The sequence below is a fragment of the Pleurodeles waltl genome, chromosome 9 (assembly GCF_031143425.1).
Source record: "Pleurodeles waltl isolate 20211129_DDA chromosome 9, aPleWal1.hap1.20221129, whole genome shotgun sequence".
NCBI classification, from domain to species: Eukaryota; Metazoa; Chordata; class Amphibia; order Caudata; family Salamandridae; genus Pleurodeles; species Pleurodeles waltl.
This window is the reverse complement of record NC_090448.1, coordinates 210,241,345-210,262,020: the sequence shown is the minus strand read 5'-3', so window position 1 is coordinate 210,262,020 and position 20,676 is coordinate 210,241,345. Positions and strand designations below refer to the sequence as shown.

Below are 20,676 nucleotides of genomic sequence, written 5' to 3'. Positions count from 1 at the left end.
TATAAACAGTGAAGCCAACTGAGCTCCACATCAAACGTCAAAGAGAGTTGAGGTGAGCTTAAAGGGATTTATTAACACATTAGTTTAATTCAGATCATTAGTTCATTAGGTATTCACATCTCAGTCATGATTATTACAGATTTAAATGATCTAGAAGTTGATATTTCTGAATAAGGTAAAATAGAACATAAACACGAATTACAAGTAGAATGCTATATACGCAACAAGTGTGTTTCATAACGGAATCTCCTAATCAAAATTAAGGAAGGATACACCAGAATAGGCATTTGATTTAGGGTAATAAGGTAAGGTGTCAGCTTTAGAAAACCAAATAAAGGTTTATGATGAGAGAATAGGAGTGCTTGGGCATGAAGGCTTTCCACTGAGGCATTGGAGATCAGCAGAGTTGAGAAGGGTCTTCTTAGTTCAACATCAGCAAGCATCTCTGGGGTCTGTGTGTGTCTTTGCACTACCTAGTCTAAGGAACACAGGCTATTGTAACTTGACAAAACACTAATTGCAACCTTTCAGCTTGTTCCAGCTTTGGAAGCCAATCCGTCTTCTCCAAACTCTGAGAGCAAGTAAACTTTATTATTTCTCGTGTTATTACACTGTGCCATGCATGGCTATGTCCTTGGATTGTTACAATCTCAGGTACAGTCAGCTCTTCCCACGAGTCTCCCTCTTCCGATGGGAACCTCACTATCAGTGATCTAATACATAACAAATACCTCCTCACTAGCTAGCAGTAGGCTTCTTGAAAAACAGTGCGAAGAAAACATAACATGCAAAACAACTGCATAGAATACGTGCATGCCTCTTTGCCTAAAATGTGTGAAGGGAACATTCAAAATGATTTCAACATTAGGCTGACTTAATCCATTACAACATATTAAATTGTGTGCTGCTCATAATAACTAAGGGGGTCATTCTGACCCTGGCGGTCATGGACCGCCAGGGCCAACGACCGCGGAAGCACCGCCAACAGGCTGGCGGTGCTTCTGGGGCCATTCTGACCGCGGCGGTAAAGCCGCGGTCAGAAAAGGGAAACCGGCGGTTTCCCGCCGGTTTCCCGCTGCCCCAGGGAATCCTCCACGGCGGCACTGCAAGCAGCGCCGCCATGGGGATTCCGACCCCCTTCCCGCCATCCTGTTTCTGCCGGTTTTCACCGCCAGAAACCGGATGGCGGGAAGGGGTGTCGTGGGGCCCCTTGGGGCCCCTGCAGTGCCCATGCCACTGGCATGGGCACTGCAGGGGCCCCCTAACAGGGCCCCATTAAGATTTTCAGTGTCTGCTTGGCAGACACTGAAAATCGCGATGGGTGCAACTGCACCCGTCGCACACCAGCAACTCCGCCGGCTCCATTCGGGAGCCGGCTTCCTCGTTGCTGGGGCTTTCCCGCTGGGCGGGCAGGCGGCCTTTTGGCGGTCGCCCGCCAGCCCAGCGGGAAAGTCAGAATGACCGGCGTGGTCTTTTGACCGCGGTACGGTCTTCTGGCGGTTCCCGCCAGGCGGGCAGCTTCCGCCGCCCGCGGGGGTCAGAATGACCCCCTAAGTGTGGTTACCTAATGCAAATTGTATGAACATATGTGCCCATGCTATTTTAATAATGCAGATCACATTGTGCTAATAAATGTGTTAATAATCCAAGAGTAAAATGTTGCTCTCCCACACTCATCCAGTGCCCTAACTACATGCATTGTCTCTTCCCCACACTGCTGTTCTCACTGCAACAACCATTCCTTCTTTTCGGCCTTTGCACCCTATGTTAAAGCTTGCATTTCATCCATTCATACCCTCACTCATTCATTTTCCCATCCACCACGTCCCGTGGGTTATCATCCCTATGTGCTGATAATTGAGTTGAATGAAGTGCACCAACGTATTTTTTAGCTATGAAGTGTCTCTTTGATGTCTGTCAGGGAAGAAATGTTTTTTCAGTCACCAGAAAAGAGAGCCAAGACCCAGGTCGAGAAGGACTTGATGATTGATGTAAATGAAAGTAGAGAAGACCAGGCGCATAAAAGGGGCATTGGAAGATGTGGAAAAGAAACTGGAAGGTTTAAATGGCAGGGTCCTGGCTCTTGAACAGTTGCAGTAGCTCAAGCAACAGATGCAGTGTTGTAAGCTTACCACACCTGTGGGTTACCCGTTAGATTGAGAGTTGAGTATTAGGGGAAGAGATGCTAAGGCCTTCCTGGAAATTCTTGGTTCCTGAAAGGGGTAATTCTGTTCTGATGGCATTGTGGAAACTACTGAGAAAGGTGGCATGGGCGAGAGCAAGGGGGGTGGAGAACAGGCATTAGTCATTGACAGTGCGGGCAAAACCCTCAGGAAAGATGAGGTAAGCTGTAAGTGTGTTCATTTTCTGTGAGTTATTTCCTTTATCTCTTTGGTTTTCCTTTCCCTATATCCCCCGGGGAAAGCTGTGTTTATCATGAGCCTGTTTTATTTGAAGAATTATTATTTAAATAATTATAGACCATTTTTAATTGATGTCTGAATTGTGAGCTGTCAATAAAACAATTTAAGACTAAAAAGGTGTTGACTGCTAAAGGCGTTTGGTGCTGTACTGACAGAGAAGACTACATACCGTTAACCTCCTTAGAGAAAAAGTCGTTTTTTAAAATGCCTCAGGACAGCTACATATCCATGTTTGACGCTACATGACATCCTGTTGATCTATCCGTGAAAACAACTCTCACCAAAAAGTGTTTTCTTCTGGAAGGCAGAGTGAGCTGCATTTGTTTTGCTTAGGGTCACAAACATGGTGCCTAGGTTCGGGACGGCACAGGAGAATGAACCTGAACCTCAACAGATCCATACAGAGTAAAATGCCAAGCTCAGATTATTGGTTAGAGCAAGACATTCAAAGCGAATTTCATATCTGATGTACCGAAAAACTTGATCCAAATTAATATTAGATATCAAGAAAAGTCCTCATTGGTTATTATTTTTTGTTTCCCATAGTTTTTAAACAATTTGGGGAGTTTTTCCTAGTTTTGCATTTGAAGTTGGCTGAGATTGCATTGCGCTATACCAAATTTATTTTATGCTTGTTATGTCATATTGTTTATATTATATCTCTCTAAGCTTAAATTAAACAAAAGGTTTTAACAGCAACAGAATAAACCAGGATTGGGCACATATCTGTCGACATGTTCTATGATGGACCGTTTTAGAAATATCTTGGAAAGACAAGCAATGTCTCAGAAACTGTGCTACATAAATATCAGTGAATCTAGAGCATTAATATTTACTACATGTATCACCAAGTGGATCTAAACCTGGGAATAGGAGATGCATTCAGCAGTTTAATGTTGTGATTTGGACAACACTATCAAGATCAATGACAAAAAGGAGGTAAACTCAAAAGAACTCAGTAGACCCATATGGTTTTAAAAACAAAGCTGTCAACCTGAACCGAACCCTTAAATAAAGGAATCAGTTAGGAGGTAGGGCGGGCGTGATAAGCAGAGAGCATCAGCAGTGCCGAAGGGGACAGTGGACCGAAGTTCTTATCTAGCAGAACATTAAATCATCACGCTTTGATCCAACTTGCTCCAACTTGCTCATGTCACTGAAACTACTGTACCATTTCCTTTCTTTCTTGCTACATTATGTCTTGCCATTGCATTTCTCAGTTTGCATTGACTTTAAATAAATGCATTGCACTCTTTCGCCTACTCCTTTGTTATATTTTGTCAGTGGATGTTTTGTGGATATATTTACACAAAGCTCTGCTGGGTGAATTTAAATCTCTATATCTTGGGATTTGAGTTCTAACCCAAACTCATGCACGTCATCAAATGAAACTACAGGTTCTGTGTGATAACCAAAATGTATGCAATGTGTTACATTCTTTGGATTTTCCTTTCTTAGTCCATTAAAAGTTATCACAAACTCAACAATTCGGACTAAAAATGTGGTGACTCTGGGCTAATCACAATATCTTCTTCAAATGTAAAAAATTTTTAAGATACTGTCCCAATTACATGTTACCGCACAACTCCCTCCTCCAGCGCATCACCTCAAAACCGTATGTATATGGTGCTCTTGATATAACGAAAAAATATATCTTTTCAAAGCACTTTTTTGCTTCTGTGAACAAAGCTGTACTACCTCAGATACCTTAAACAATATGAATACAACCAGGTTTAGTATATCTGGCAATGGAGACTAAGAGTTGCAAGATACAGAAACGGAGCTGCTCATTAATACATATAATAAGGATATCGTGCATTCAAGACGCACCGAGTAAGAATGTATTAGCTGATAGAGGTATCCATTTATGAGCGTTCACTGCCACACATTGGAGCCATATTTCTGAAGAGACCCCGTGACTGCACCTTTTGTTATATCTTGAGATATATGAATACATCTATACGTGAGTGTGCCCAGGGTAAAACTGGAAGTCTGACTCTCAAAGATGAAGGGAATAGATCCCTATTCTACCTTAGAATTGGACTATCATTGGTTTGAAGATATTGGTGATCAAGACATGATGACATCAAAAAAGTTGGAGTGAGACTTTATGTGTGTATCCCACGGCGGAACTGGGCTCTCCTTATATAATTTTGAATGTGGAACCGCCCTGATGAAGGTGGCCCCCTAAAAAAAAGGAGCACCGAAACGTGCGTAGGCTCTGGTTCCTACAGCCCTATGTACAACATTGTATCATCAGTTCGATCAATATATGATGTTGTTGTATGAAATGATATTTGTTGAATAGTACATGATTCACCAACTTTTATATAAAAATAATTTTATTATAAGATTGTGATGTTGTAAGAATGATGGGTGTTATGATGTTTTTGTTTCTGAATTATTTTTGTCATAATAACTTTTGTCTTGTTGTATTGGCTTTGTTGTATGAATCTTCTTATTTATATTTATATTATTAAATAATTTTGAAATGTATGTATTCGGTTTGGTTCAATTGATGAAAAGGATATTAGTATGATTAAGTCTGGTTCCATGAATAGATGTGACTAAAATATTATAGAAATGAGACATACATTATATCACTGTCTAATGTATATATCTTATTGATGGTGTTATTGAAATCCTTATTATATGTATTAATGAGTAGCTCTGTTTCTGTATCTTGTAACTTCAAGTATATTTCCCTGGATGAGCTACCCTATCCTATCAGGGACCCTCTATGGTTTTTGCTGTAATGGAGGCTAAGAGCCCTCGCCTGAAAACGGACCATCTATATGGCACAGCAGTAGTACACATCTGTTAATAATTTTAAGTCAGTTGGTGATAAGTGGAGGCTCCCAGCAACTGTAAAATTCCCACATAGAAAAGAGACAGTCAGGGCTTGTTTTCTATGAGGGTGTATCCCTGCAAACGAGATCCCAACACTTGTCATGCTCACCTACTAATGCTGAATTAGCATTGCCTATATGATGGAGACAGAGCATGCACTGTCCAGGATTAGAACAGTCGTTTGTTGGTGTAATCCTAGATTTATGCAGGAGTCTCTGATGAATAACTCTGGGAAAGCACGTGCTGGAGGGCTCAGTCACGTCTGCAGTGACCACAGGGACTTAATCTACAATGAGGATCTCTACATGACCACCCTACACCCAGCAAATATATTTCCATTCAGCATTCCTAAGTCCAAATGCATCACATAAATAATGGGTACACCCTTAAAATCGACCACACAGATGTACTTTATGACCATTATGTTTGCCTCAGCCCTAACTCTGAAATTTGAATCCAGCACTTTGTGTTGATAAGAAATTTCTAAAGGCTTAGCAATAATACAAATGTGTTGTTGAGTATAATCTCCTGCTCTGATTAAATTCTGGTCCTTTTTTTCATTTTAGTTTGTTGAGTCCATCCGAATGAACAGAAAACCATTCCACCTTGTTGGCACCTCAATGGGTGGCCACATTGCAGGAGTGTATGCTGCCGAATACCCAGCAGATCTCTGCAGCCTGACCTTACTATGTCCGGCAGGTGCGTTTTCACTTTTAGCAATCAGCCTTGTAGCAAGCAGATTTTTTTAAAAAAATGAAATATTTTCTGACTCTTATGACAAAATGCAATTTGTGTTGAGCTGTCCACTCATGCATGCCTCCTTCTTTGTTTACCTGTTGATCTGGGATCGATAGTCATGAGTGTGTGAACACTAATACACCACTGCTCCTTTTCAATCCACAACATTCCTTCTGACGTGGTTCTCCCTGCCTTGTACACATGTAACCTGGCTCAAGATGCAAATGCAAGATCCAAACAACAAGTCCCTGGGTTTGTCTTAATACAAAGGGTTTGATGACTTTCTGTTTCACATTGTACTCCTTGTTTCATAATGTACGTGCTCACTTAGGGCCAGAAGTAGGAAGAAAACATTTTGCGAGGTGCAAATTGCGAGTACCAGTGACTCGCAATTTGCACCTCGCAAAATGTTAGGCAGAAAGGTGTCTCAGACACCTTCTGCGACTCGCTATGGGGTCGCAAAGACCCACCTCATAAATATTTATGAGGTGGGTCGCAGTTTGCGACGCCATAGCGAGTCTAGGCACTCACGGGGATGGTGGCCTGCTGGAGACAGCAGACCACCATGTCCGTGACTACTTTTGAATAACGCAGTTTTTTTTTCTTTTTGCAGCCCGTTTTCCTTAAAGGAAAACGAGCTGCAAATAGAAAAAATACCGAAACCTTTTTGTTTCGGTTATTTTCAGAGGAGGCAGTGGTCCATAGGACCACTGCCTGCTCTGAAAAAATATTTTTGTTTGCATTCACAAAGGGGAAGGGGTCCTATGGGGACCCCTTCCCGTTTGCGAATGAGTTACCATCCACTTCAAGTGGATGGTAACTGCGAGTTGATTTGCGACCGCTTTCGCGGTCACAAATCAACTCTACGTCGCGATGCGGTCGCAAATAGGAAGGGCACACGCCTTCCTATTTGCGAGTCGGAAACACATTTTGCGAGTCGGTACCGACTCGCAAAATGTGTTTCTGCATCGCGTGAGGCCTTTTGCGCCTCGCAAACGGCGTTTTTCGCCGTTTGCGAGGCGCAAAAGGCTACCTACATCTGGCCCTTAGTCACTTATAGGTTTAAATATTTTTATTGAGCTTTTCTTCTTACACATGCACTTGACTGCAACCAGAGGGTGGCAAGGCAATAACTGTCAACCATGAGCAAACTTGCCCCCAATCTCTGTCCACAACACAGCCTCACAGGTTCTATCATGAAAGGCATCCTAGGCCTAGATCACCCATCTCCTATGTCGAATATACAACTGGTTGCTACTGTTGTGCCCCTTCAGGCTGTGTTGCAGGTACTATCCCAAAGCATTCTAAAGAATGTGGGGCATGTTACCTTCAGAACCTCCTGGGACAGTAGCTCCAAGAATTGCTTCCAATCCACTTCGTAGTCCTGCAGCCTGCCTCATATGGTGTAGGCAGTCTTCTCTGTTCCCGAGACGTCTTATTCCTTATGAAACCAATGCCTTTGCACTGGAGACCTCTCCTTCCTCCACACTGAGGTAATGACTTGTTTTGTGGCCCCTAGTGCTATTTGCTAGTCTCTATAAGAGTTCTGATTATTGACGATGCCCATTAGGACGTGTCAGATATGTTTGGATTGCAGACTGGAGCATGCCATCTAGTGTGTCAGGTACACCCCATGAGTATGTCTGAAGCTTTAGGCAATGTCACAGAAGGTATATGAGCATCCCTCTTTTCCCACATCAGACTTTCCCCACATACCCTTCTGCACCCTCTGGGTTGTCGTTATCAAAGTGCCATAGTTGACTTGCATTGTTCTCTCCAGGGTAAGAGCCACAAAGTCCTTTCCCCACTGGAACGGGAATTTTGCTCTCGGTCTGCCACCTGAGGCACTGGCACCATCCAACTTAGTATATGCGATTTTGATAAGTTGATTTGAACTCTGAGACTCTTTCTGTTTAACTTGGACATAAGGACCCAATATAATTGGCTGGTTTTATGATTGTTATTATCAGGTATATGGCATAAAGTGCCAAATTATAGCCCAGACTGATAGGCTCGCAAGGCAGCCAGGGAACCCCCATTAGATTAAATTGAATACCTTTTCAACAGTCATTACAGTTTCCCTACGCCTTCTAGGCATTATCTCTCCGTTGCGTTGTCCTTAACAACATCGATCAGCTCTGCTGTCCGCTGTATGGTCGTTCCCAATGTCCTTGCTAGAATGTCCCTAAATAGCTTGTCCTAGCAATAAGATTGGCCTGTAAGAGCTCTGCAGCGATTTATCCATGTTATTGACTCCATGGCACTCAGCGCCTTTTGAAGGAGTTAAATAGCAGTGGCGGTTCCTCCGTGGGAGCAGAAGAGCATGCCCCCCTGCGCTGCTGTGCAGAAAGTGTATAAAATAAAATGGTAATAAAATTATTTTATTACCATTTTATTTTTCACGCTTTCTGCCAGCATACAAAGTGCGAAGTGCATCACTGCTGCCAATCAGGGGTGGCCCTTTTGAAGTGTGCATGATGGTTTGGCCAGCTACCTTGCTACCTTGCTTGCTCATTTCAAACCTCTCTAACCCGGCTGTCTTGGACAGCTGGGTTGGAGAGAATGCACAGGCGTACAGTGCCTTTGGGAGCGTGGAGCCGGCCTGCTCCAGCTAATCAAGGCACATTTTGCATACTGCTTAACATCATGAACACAGTGTCTGGATTGGATGAGGGAGTTGGCTGTGGGGTTCACGCTCCGAGAACATGCTGCAGAACGAGGCAGTGCTGCAGGACATCGAGTAAGGTAAGTGTTTTTTTTAATATTTATATTGATGTGCATGTTATGTGTGTTATGTTATGTGTGTATTTGATGTATGTTATGCGTGTATGTTATGTGTGTATGTTGTCATTTTTTGCGACCCTCCAATTTATGTTGCTGCCAGCCGCCACTGTAAATAGCAGAGTCAGCAACGAGCTTACTATGTACAATACGTTTTGTAGAAAAGGACCGAGAAACCGTCTGGGCTTATTGCTTTATTGACCTTTGGAGATATTAATAATGACTTCATTGAGGTGTATCATTTTCTTCATTTCGAGCATCGGTGTCTCTGTGAGTGCACATATTTGCGCTTCATCTATGTGTGAAGCAATTTCATTCTCACCTTTTAAATAAAAAGAATACAATGCATTGGTGATGTTTGCAACTTTAGGTCTGCTCCTTTCAGTCTCTAATTGTGGACAATTGCTCAGGAGCAAATTTTGTCCAGATTTTAATTAAAATGTGGGCTTCCTGTGAATCCCTACCTTCCTCTGTCTCTCTAGACATATTGAACACTGAACCTCATTGGAGAAATGGGAAAGCTGGAAAAGGGGAAGAGAAACATATGAGCGGTTGGCGCTGGTAAAACCGGTACCAGACTGTTGTTGACTTCTGGACTGGTATGGAGCCTGTTTAGATGCTCAGTGGTGGTGTGAACCCTGTATAAGGAGGGTCTACAGTGATACCAATCAAGCCCTCTTGGCATCAAAAAGTAAGGAGACTGGCAGATCATCAGCACCAAGTAGACAGGCAGGTGATCAACGAACAAGAGAAGCAAAACAACAGCAGCAGGTAAAGGAAAAAAGAACACAACAAATGTGTTGTCAAGCAAGGTGGACTGGACAAACTATATGGGAGAGGAGAGCAAACACAAATGAGATGTTGCCAGGCACCTAGCCATGTTGGCAGTGGTGTTACATATGCTCTGCTTGTGATAACCCAGAAGTAACTGTCATACTAGAAGGTTCCCACCCTCTCAGTGGTTAGCGGTCTAGCTGTGCTTAAGTGAAACTGTCCAATATTCCATAGTCTCCGACCCTGGCTGTTTTCCTTGGGGAATAAGGATGCAATGTCATGTTTTGCTTTCTCTTGTCCAATGCCATGCATTTTGGGGCATATTTATACTCTGTTTGCGTCAGATTTGCCTAATTTTTTTAAAACTTTTTTACACAAATCCAGCGCAAAATCAACTCCATATTTATAGTTTGACGCTAGAACAGTCTAGCGTAAAAAATATGGAGTTACTGTAATTTTAAAGATGCGTGAAACCATCTTGCGTCAATGAGATGCAAGGTAGGCGTTCCCGTCCAAAAAATGACTCAAACCCCCTAGCGCCATATTTATCCAACAGGGCAAAAATGACGCACAGGTGGGAGGCAGACCCAAAAAATGTTGGTAACTCCGATTTGCGTCAAATTTTAACACCTGGGTCAGGGCAGGCGTTAAAATGAGGCAAACACACCACTACTTAAGGAAAACACACACAAGCAACATTACAGACCAACAGGACAACATGGAGGTGCTACTGATGCAGCTTGCAAGACAACGCCGAGCACAGGACCAACGGCAGCAACCACCACCACCCCAACGCAGCCCACAAAGGCAATGCAGAAGGCAGGAGAGACCTTTCAGAAACAGGACTACCCTCCATGGCTTCAAGGAACAGGACATAATTTGGAGCCGTAGACTCAACTGGCAAGCCATACTGTAGCTGCTGCGCCATATTGAGCCACAACTAACAGCTAGCCTGCAGACACCACACAACATACCACCTGTGACCGAGCTGCTAGCTGTCCTGCATATGTTGGCAAGTGGCTCATTCCAGACAACGGGTCCCTGGGGTATCACAGCCCCCATTCTCGGCTTTCCTGCCCAACGTGTTAGATGCCATAATATCCCTCACACCCGCCACATCAACTTCCCCATCACCCAGCAGAAGCAGCAGGAGATAAAACAGGGGTTCGTCCCACCTGCAGCAACAGAGCACCTATTCAGGAACATAAAGTATACGCATTCTATCAATGTGCAGGCCATAGTTGACCATCAGGGTCTGTAAATAAACATCTTGGCCAAGTATCCTGGGAGTGTCCATGACTCCTTCATATTCTGGCACAGCGGGATCAATGAGCACTTGCAGGATGGACAATATGGCATTGGCCTTCTTGTCAGTAAGTAAACAAGCCTAGCAATATACACACAGAACAACAACCCTGTAGGACACGCAAGACATACACCACTACATTGCCTTTTGGGCAGGGTGTGACTGAGGTGTAACACTGGTAGTTATACAACTTGGAAGATGAACTATTTACAAATACTTTAGGCCACATAGTCAATCGGCGACTCGCCCAAGCAGTATGTAGCGTGGAAGGGGGGTGCAATGTGTGTTGCAGCAGATCTAACACCATGAGACACATAGCATGATGATGCTGACTCAGATGTAGGTGACCTGGAAATACTGAGGCAGTGCCAACATCAAACTCCACTCCTGAGGTGCCTGTCACTGTGCTCTTTCCACGGGATCTGCACGCCGCAGAACAAATGGCCCACCTCCCTGCGTCACCAACTCAGAAAGTTATTATAACACTGAGTATTGATGAAGCCAAGCGGGGGAAGGGAAATTGGGATAGGGAACTGCAGGGAGAGAGATCTGAAAAGCAAAATGGTTAAGCATGTATATATATACTTGTTCACAATAACATCAACATCCAATTATACACTTAGACTAAGGCATCTCCATGGATGCAGGTGTTGAGGCACTTATGGAATAGACAAAGGCGTCTCCATGGTTGCAAGTGTTGAGACCCTTATGGAATAGACAAAGGCGTCTCCGTGAATGTAAGTGTTGAGACCCTTATGGAATAGACAAAGTTGTCTCCGTGAGTGTAAGTGTTGAGACCCTTATAGATTAGACAAAGGCGTCTCCGTGAGTACAAGTGTTGAGACCCTTATGGAACAGACAAAGGCGTCTCCAGGAATGCAAATGTTGAGACCCTTATGGAACAGTCAAAGGCGTCTCCAGGAATGCAAATGTTGAGACCCTTATGGAACAGGGCGTGGCCCTTCTGTAAATCATGAAACAAGAACAATTAGTAAAATCATGATACCTCAGGATGGCATGAGCTTTAGGCAAAAAACTGGGCATGGCCCTTCTCTGAATCATAGAACAAGAACAATGGGTAAAATCATAATACTTCAGAATGCCATTAGCCGCAGACAAAACTGGGCGTGGCCCTTCTCTAAATCATGGAACAAGAACAATTAGTAAAATCGTGATACCTCAGGATGGCATGAGTCTTAGGCAAAAAACTGGGTGTGGCCTTTCTCTGAATCATAGAACAAGAACAATGGGTAAAATCATAATACTTCAGAATGCCATTAGCCTTAGACAAAACTGGGTGTGGCCCTTCTCTGAATTATTAACATACTCTGAACATCAATCATGCAACTACTATGCATTCATAAACATAAACGTTTGGTCCCAGCCTAGAAATTCGCAAAGACTTAAACATTTATCTCACATATCATCAAAGGCTTAAATGTATCTCACATATATGCTTCCAAAAACAATGAAACTATGATTTGCTTATCTTTGAATCGTTTTCTCATTTGCCACCAGGCCTGAAAGTTTTACTTATGTAAACTGAAGTGCCTTGATTACTGTGCCAAGGGTGCTTTACTCCTGTGAACTGAGGTTCTTTGAATATTGTGCCAAGGGCGCTTCACTTCCTGTGAACTGAAGCGCTTTAAACGTCGTGTCAAGTGCGCTTCACTCCTGAGAACTGAAGCGATTTAAACATTGTTTCAAGTGCGTTCTACTCCTGTGAACTGAAGCGCTCTAAACGTCATGTCAAGTGCACTTTACTTCCTGTGAACTGAAGCGCTTTCGAACATTGAGGCCAATGCGCTTTTTCTCCTCTGAAACTGAAGCGCTATGCCAATGCGCGTTATTACTGTGAACTGAAGCGCTATATCAAAAGTGCGTTGCTGCCGTGAACTGAAGCGCTTTACTGAGCGCGTTTGCTGCCGTTGACTGAAGCACCTTACTGAGCATGTTTGCCGCCATGAACTGAAGCACTTGACTGAGCGTGTTTACCACCGTGAACTGAAGCGCTTTACTGAGCGCGTTTGCCAGCGTGAACTGAAGTGCTTTACTGAGCGCGTTAGCCGCTGTGAACTGAAGCGTCTTACTGGACGCGGTTGCTGCCGTGAACTGAAGCGGCCTAAAGCGCCATGTTCGTTAGTCTAGAGGAATGCTGAAAGTTAGGGAGAAACGACTCCCTTCTGACTTGGGCTCTTCATGACCTTACTGCCCACGAGTACGACCTACTCGTGTCTGAATTCCCAAAGGGAATAACTGGAACCTTTGAGTTTCTGCCAAGCTGCCTTTGAAGAAATTCTGCTTCGCTCTAAAGGAATGTCCCTTGAGTTCTGACTGCATCAAAGTCTTCAAAATAGTGAGCAACGTGCTTGGGTGTGGCTGGGCTTTATAGGCCTGCCACACCTCAAGATGGCTGCTGCCTCTAAAAACATGGGAAATGTAGTCCCCTCATAGGATAGCACAGAAAAGTGCATCTTGTCCACCAATGTCCTGAACCTGCAGCTACGTGAGCTTTACCACAGGGCAGACAACGCTGATGGCCATTCTTGGAACAAGTGGGGGTGACCAGTGGTGCGCATAAAGCGCCGCAGAGTTGCACAGCGGAAGTTCGGGCGGGACCTGAACAGCGCCTGGCCTTATTCCTGACAGTGCCACTTGCAGGTTGCAATAAAGAAAAGACTTTGCTATGAACACATATTGATGTGCCACCAATGTAAACTGTACACTGCTGCATACACTGAAAGAGACAATTTTCCATCAAAACAGCATATGTACAGGGAGTTGGCCCTTACTGCACAGCTACATCCACTTCCACAAGGCAGTTAGCCAGGTTCCCTGGAGCAAGGTTGGTAGTGTAGGTCCACGGTTGCACATGAGCAACTGGCAGAGGGAACAACAAAGGGCTGCCTAGAAACAAGTCACACATGGGACAATCGTGCACTCTCAATACTGAACAGCTTAGTGCTGCCAATAGATGTGTTGTGCATTGTCACCTACCCAATTCAAAGGGCCTCAGTGTAGCATTTCATCTGCATTGACACATGTCTAAATGGATGGGATGTCCAGGCCATGTAGTGCAACCATGTTACCACCACATCTGAAGCTATTATGTGTGTCGCTGTATCATGTCCCCTTCAGTGAAAGCACACTAAAACATATGGAACACTACACAACGCATGGTACATACATACTGACCAACAGTTAGGAAACAAAATCATATATCTCAGGTCCATGAGCCAAACACAAGTTGTCATGTCCAACAACCAAGTGCTGAAAATACCTCACAGAAGCCCAGAAACTCACACCATACCACAAACACATATGAGTCACAGACAACACAAGATATCAACTGCCATGCTACATGGCATTCCTGTTTCAAGCACGAACAAAATACTCATTCCTGTTATCTTTTGCAGTGGATCAGGGTTATGGGACCCAGCCATGTATCATGACCCCATTCCCTAAGCCAAGCACAGCAGCAGAGTGTGCCTATATTGAGGCACATCAGAGGACACACACCATTGTGGAAAGGACATTGTTGGCATCCTGAAGTCCCGATTCAGGTGCTTGGACATTACAGGAGGCAGCCTCCTATATGCCCCACACATTGTGTGTAAAATTATACTGACCTGTGCTATCCTGCACAACATTTGAGTGAGGGTGAACATCCCATTATATGAGCCGGACCAGGAACTGCCTGAGGAGGACAGCAAATCGTACACAACTTTTTCAATTTATAGTCACTCTACACATCTTGTTAAGATATGTATATAAACACCTTACTTGATCACACAATCCTGTTCTGGTGTCTTCGTTCTCCATCACATGTACCTTAGGAATGTGAGTATTACCTCTGATGCAACATCACATATGATGCGTATGATTGTACAGCAACCATCACACACATAACAAATAGACTCATCACTTGAATGTCACAAATGAAGGACACAATCAGTGGACCACAACATATGAGTCACATCCACGTTGCCAACATGTTCAACTGTAGCACATGTCACACAACTATGACATCTCCAATTATAAGGTAAACAAGGGCCCCATACTTGAGGCAGCCAATGTGAAATATCAGACGTACAGGAATGTATGAACAGACCCCTGACATTACTAAGTATGTCATTTGCAATGTCTGCAAGGACCTTGTGTGATAAGGGGGGGCATCATTTGTGACAATGGATAGCATGTTTGGCCCAGGTATGACACACAATGTTCATAACACTTGCCCTGCACAGCCTATCCCTGGAAATCAGTCCTGCCACTGCCATGGAGCCCAATCCTGACACAGGGTACACATGCCCACACACTTGGACTGGACAGTTCTGTGGAATGCACATCTGAAGTTATGTGAACACGTGCAGCTAGGGCAGCAGGGCCACTACAGCAACACATGTAACATAGCTAATTATAATGAGTCAAACTGACATAAACAAAACATTTTATGGGTTGAATTTAGGCACAGTGTGTCAAACACAGTACGTACCAAACATGTACACATGTCAGACATTTGTGTAGTCCACACACAAGTCACCATGAACTCATCACCAACAATTAGAGACATATGAGGGGTAACATATCCTACATAGCACTCATCAACCATCATCAATAATGCCTGAGTTGTGTTTGTCGTCTGAAAAGTAATGTCCTCTAAGTCAAACAACTACACACATCACATGAGTCAACACATTTTACAAACACATGCCATAGCTGTTGTAGATCACGGACTGCCATCAAATATGGATACACAGTTGGCACACATTCATACATATGCATGACGTCCAAAGTATTGCATGCTGTTCATTCAGAAACACACACATCGTTGTAACAGACCACACACGCCCAACTCACAAAGTTGCATGCTCTACCATAGGTGGCCATACACAATATTACACACTGCAGCCCATACCATCCCATTTGCATGTTGATACTGGGTGCACTCATGGTAAATAGAACGAAATCACGCAATCATGAATTGAGTCAACAATGTTGACGCTAATGCGTTGGAAAGACCCACAAACGCAAACTACCGATACATGGGCCCTTAGCGTGAATTCCACCCTCACACTACACTCATGCAGATATCTTGTGAAATCAAAGCCTACAGGTAATGTGTTGTATATTGCCGTACATGTAGGTAATGCCTCAAAAATAGTCACGCAAACATAAAAAAAAATACACGTATGACGTAAAACATGTCACAAGGCGAGAGGAAGTGATGTAATAGGAAATCCTGTTTACATGCATGGCACAGTGGGTGTACTTTCACTTTCACTTTCCAGTCTGTGCATTTGTTGACTGTGTGGCTGTGTCGTGGTGTTGCTGGTGTGTTGTAGGCGATTATTGTATCTTGTGGTCTCTCTCTTGTTGTGTCTGTTGTGAAATCTGATTGTTACTGTACCAGTGTCTGTGATTTTGTGTAGTTTACTGTATTTCCCTTTGTACTTGTACTGTGGGGTGTCTGTCTGGGAATTAGATTAGTTTGGTTGGTTGGGGTTCATACGTTTGGGATGTAAGTTTCCTTTATTGTCATTTAATTTTTTCCTTATTTACTGTTTCAAATTGTGATTGAGGGACATGTCAGGGAGGGCGAGGCTGACACGGATGGGGGAGGAGGAGCTTGGGGGGCTGCGTGTGGCTGGTGTGCCACTTCCTACCTATGATGCTCGAGATGGATGGCAGGGTGATACAGGGGTATCAGACAGAGGCGAGGCGGCTGCAGTGGGGCAAGGTGCTCCACCACCTGAAGAGGGTGTACCATACCAGCTGTAATGAGCACCAGCTAAAGCATTGCTGGGCTGACCTGGTGGCCAAAGAGCAGAATCTGCTGGACCACCTGGGTGTGGTGATGGATGGCCCTGTTGGTGAGTACCCCATTGACATATGTGTACAGTAGAATGCTCCTGAGTGACAGTAGCAGATGTGTTGACATGCATGCAATGCTTGTGGACTGGATGACTGCAACCAGAATGAAGTGTTAGTGTCCCAGTACTGAGATGGAGTCTGCATGTCTATACATGTTAACAATGCTGAGTCATGTACGACTATCCCTTAGTCACACATTTCAGGGGCCATAGCAGCAGCTGTGCCCCTGCTTTCTGTCAGTGATGATGAGGCAAGACACCGGCAGCATACCATATTTCACTGGATCCTGACAGCATAGTGGGCAATCCATGTTTAGCGCTATATTATCATCATTACACACACATGATCCCTGCCATTATGTTGGTAAAGGAGACATACCCGCCTTAGGGGACACTGGCAATCGGGCATTTGTTACCAACATACAACTGTGCCACATCAGTCATTCATCACTGAGCGCATGATAATTGCAGACTAAAAATGTAGCCCCATGTCCATCAAACAGTTACTCAGTGTGTCTTGATGCACAACCCACATTACCTTAGTCACTTGTAGGGAAGTGCCATGGATTTTTCACCCAAATACAAATCATGCCATGGAGTACCATCTTAAATGGATTGGCCACATATGGTTGTTGTAGGGTATAGCACCACATGAGTCTTGGCCCAGTGCATGTGTGCAGATGTGTGGCTCTCAATCACCGGATTGTCAGTGTCAGTGTGAGTTTGCAGTGGTATGTCTGTTGTGCCGTCTTCAAGTAGAATCACTAGCTCACTCATCTAAAATGTTACACACTGTGATATGTTGTCCACTCATAGTGTAAGTGATATGACACTGAGCATATTTTTCCATCCATGTCTTACAGGTGGACCTGCCCCCTACACCATTGGAGAAGTGGCAAGATTTCAGGACCCAGATGTATCCAGTAAGTGTGATAATGACTGTCCTGTGTAGTGATTGTGGTTGTTGTGTGAGTGACTCTTGTGTGTTGCACCCAGTGCTAGATATGATGAGCTGGCACGTGATCAGATATCAAAGTAGGCTGGATGGTGACAATGAGTTCATGCAAGGGTTACCCAATCACAAGCAGAGAGTCATACCTTGGGAGTCTTGTGCTGCACAATAGGCAGCAGCGTGTGAACAAGGTGATTAGTAGCCACATGTAGGGCCACATGTGACTTGGAAGTGCACCACTGTCAGTATGTATTCACTGGGTCATACCGTCATTCTCACAACACAGTGATGCACTAGTTTTCCACACAACTTGGTGCACCCCTGTATTGTAATGTACATGTAGGACTGGGTGGGTAACTGTCCCCCAGCATGGTGCCCCATAAGTTGTGCTCCATTTACGTGACACTTATGTGGTATGTAATAGGCGTGCATGCAGGTCAAGACCAGGCATGTGCTGGCATCAATATGGGTGTTTAGGGAGTTGCGTTGGCAGATCAGGTGTTGATGGGTGTCCACACCTGGACACATGAATGTAGATGCGAATGACCTATGGATTCCTGCTTCCTAGGTGGCAGCCCTCCTCACATGTGGTCCACTCCCTAACTCCATGCATAAGTGGACATGCCTTCGTGGTTGACCGCGACAGTTGTGATGATGGATTGCATGCCCGTCTCCCTGAGGCACAGGGGTAGAGGAACAACATATAGGAAGGTAAATGTGATGGTCACAGTGTAGATGACAGTCATCTTAATCAGGCTTGCATGTGTCACAATCAACACTGACCCCTTATAATTAGCAACTGCATACCATACTCCCAATGACATCTACTAGTTACTGGTGTTGTGTGGTTTAAAGTTGACTCAGATGATGAAGATTAGTGGGCCTGGCCCATGTTAAGTTGTTGCTGGCTTTGCATTGTGACACACTGCACTAAATCAATGCAGAGATTTGTTTTTTTGGTTCCAGCTCTTGTTGTGCATCACTTTGGTGTCAATGACATTATAGGTAGGCAGCGTTGCTGTTACATTCATCAGGGACATTGTATAATCTGGAATGTCGTTCGGAGTGCATGTGCAAATCGAGGAAGAGTGTTAGAGTATCGTCTGTACATACATCACACAATGCTGACACTGATTGGTGCCTGTCTCAGTTTAACAGCTGCCAACATGGACAGTGCGGAACTCAGTGCGTTCCAGAAGACGGCAGTGCGCTATCGCCACATATTGGATGTGGAGTCTTGGTAGTGCAGGATGGCACTACGCTATCGAAAGGAGTGAGCCACTGGGGAATGGCGGGCATTCAGCCGGGGGGGGGACGCGCCCTGCCCACAAAGAGTGGACCGAGCACCACAGTTACACAGGGGGCCACAGCCACCACTGTCACTTCTGCCCCACCTACAGCACCCTCTATATCGGCACCACAGCCCACCACACCTGCTGCAATGGACATGTCAGCAATAAAGGACCTACAGAGGGACATGAAACAGGTCCTCACGAAGCTGGGGAGCCTAAAGAAGGAGGTGGACCGCAACACAAAGAGACTGAAGGCTATCAAGAGGACACTCAAGAAGGCCATCCTTTGAACTAATGCCTCCCGTTCAACCCCAGTTCAGTCCCCTCCCTCCTCATTCCTGATCATATTTTGTAGTGGGTTTTAGGGGGTTAGTGATAGGTTAGATTAGGTTAGATAGGATAAGTAGATTTGGGGGGTGGGTTTTCATATTATTACATGTTAGTTTTCGGTAATGTTGGGGCACTTTTGTTTTTAAAATAAATTAAACAAAATGAAAAATATAATAAAATATACAAAAAAAGAATATATTTGTTTAGGATTAGATAGTATATGTTTAGGTTAGTATATGTTGTCCTGCATGTGTCTCGTGATATAAGGGGGTGAGGGGCCAGTGCTTAGAGTGTGTTGTTAAATGTGGTAAGTAAGCTTAGCATAGGGTAGTTAGGGCCAGTTGTGTGTAATGTATAGGTAAGATAGATTAGGTTAGGATAGGTGTTTAACATAGTTTTCAGTTCAGTTTTCTACATATATAATACAACTTTGGGTACTCCCTTACTGCATGTAACAAATGCTTGGGTCTCGGGGTCTTCACTCAAGTGTACAGTGCCGATTGTCTGTTGCCTGGGGATTCCGTCCTGCATCCAGATCCCTCTCTTGACATGTTCATTCCCACTTCCAACTGAGCTATCACATTGGCAGCTGCAACACATCTACTTCTCAAGGCATCTGCCATCCAATGTACCGACCACTCAAGTTTACTATGGTTCCCATGTATTGGACAGGTAGGTGTCGTTTTTAAGATGTCATTGTTTGGGTCCTGTGTCGGAATGTTGGGCACTGTGGGACGTCTGCCTGCAGCCTGAAGTTCATGTCAACACTGCTAAACTGAGCAGTGCCAATTTCAGATGAGGTCAAGTATACCTATGTCACACCAATGTGTTTCACTGGTACTCCCAGCTGACGTTATTGGCCGAGCAGTCTTACACAGCCATTCCTGCTGTATGTAGTGGGTGAGGCATACATGTGTTAAACAAATTTCACATACACAGTGACTTGCTCATAGGGGATGTGGCCAGCATTGATGTTCATCATGTAGGTACCTTGTGCTTAGATATGTGCCCCCCAATATTTCTGCACTCTTGTACTGATACTCTGTGACTATGGGCTTGTTACACGCATCGCAAATCAACAGCAAGGTAGATGTGTCACATTACACAGATACATTGTGGTTGTGTAGGTGCTGTTTATTTCAAAGTGCTGTAGTGAAATATTTACATTGTCGAGGTCTATGACCCCATTAGTGAAAAACATTCTATTATGACACAACATAAGTCCAGGGTTGAGGAACATGTCTTTGGACATGCTGAGGTGAAGTGTTGTTCAGTGCAGGGGAACATGAATTGCTAATGGAGTAGTGAGAGACAATTACAGTCCATAGTGGAAAGGTTAACAGTGTGTCGGTGAAGA

The 20,676-nt window shown here is 44.3% G+C and overlaps 1 protein-coding gene across 1 annotated transcript in view; it reads left to right on the top strand.

The window, feature by feature from the left end:
• The window catches only part of ABHD6 (abhydrolase domain containing 6, acylglycerol lipase), a 158,008-nt gene that overhangs the window by 93,424 nt on the left and 43,908 nt on the right, over nt 1–20,676 (top strand). Inside the window, exon 5 of the mRNA XM_069206561.1 lies at nt 5,840–5,972. Coding sequence (XP_069062662.1) covers nt 5,840–5,972 — 133 coding nt within the window. The remainder of the gene's footprint in view (nt 1–5,839; nt 5,973–20,676) is intronic.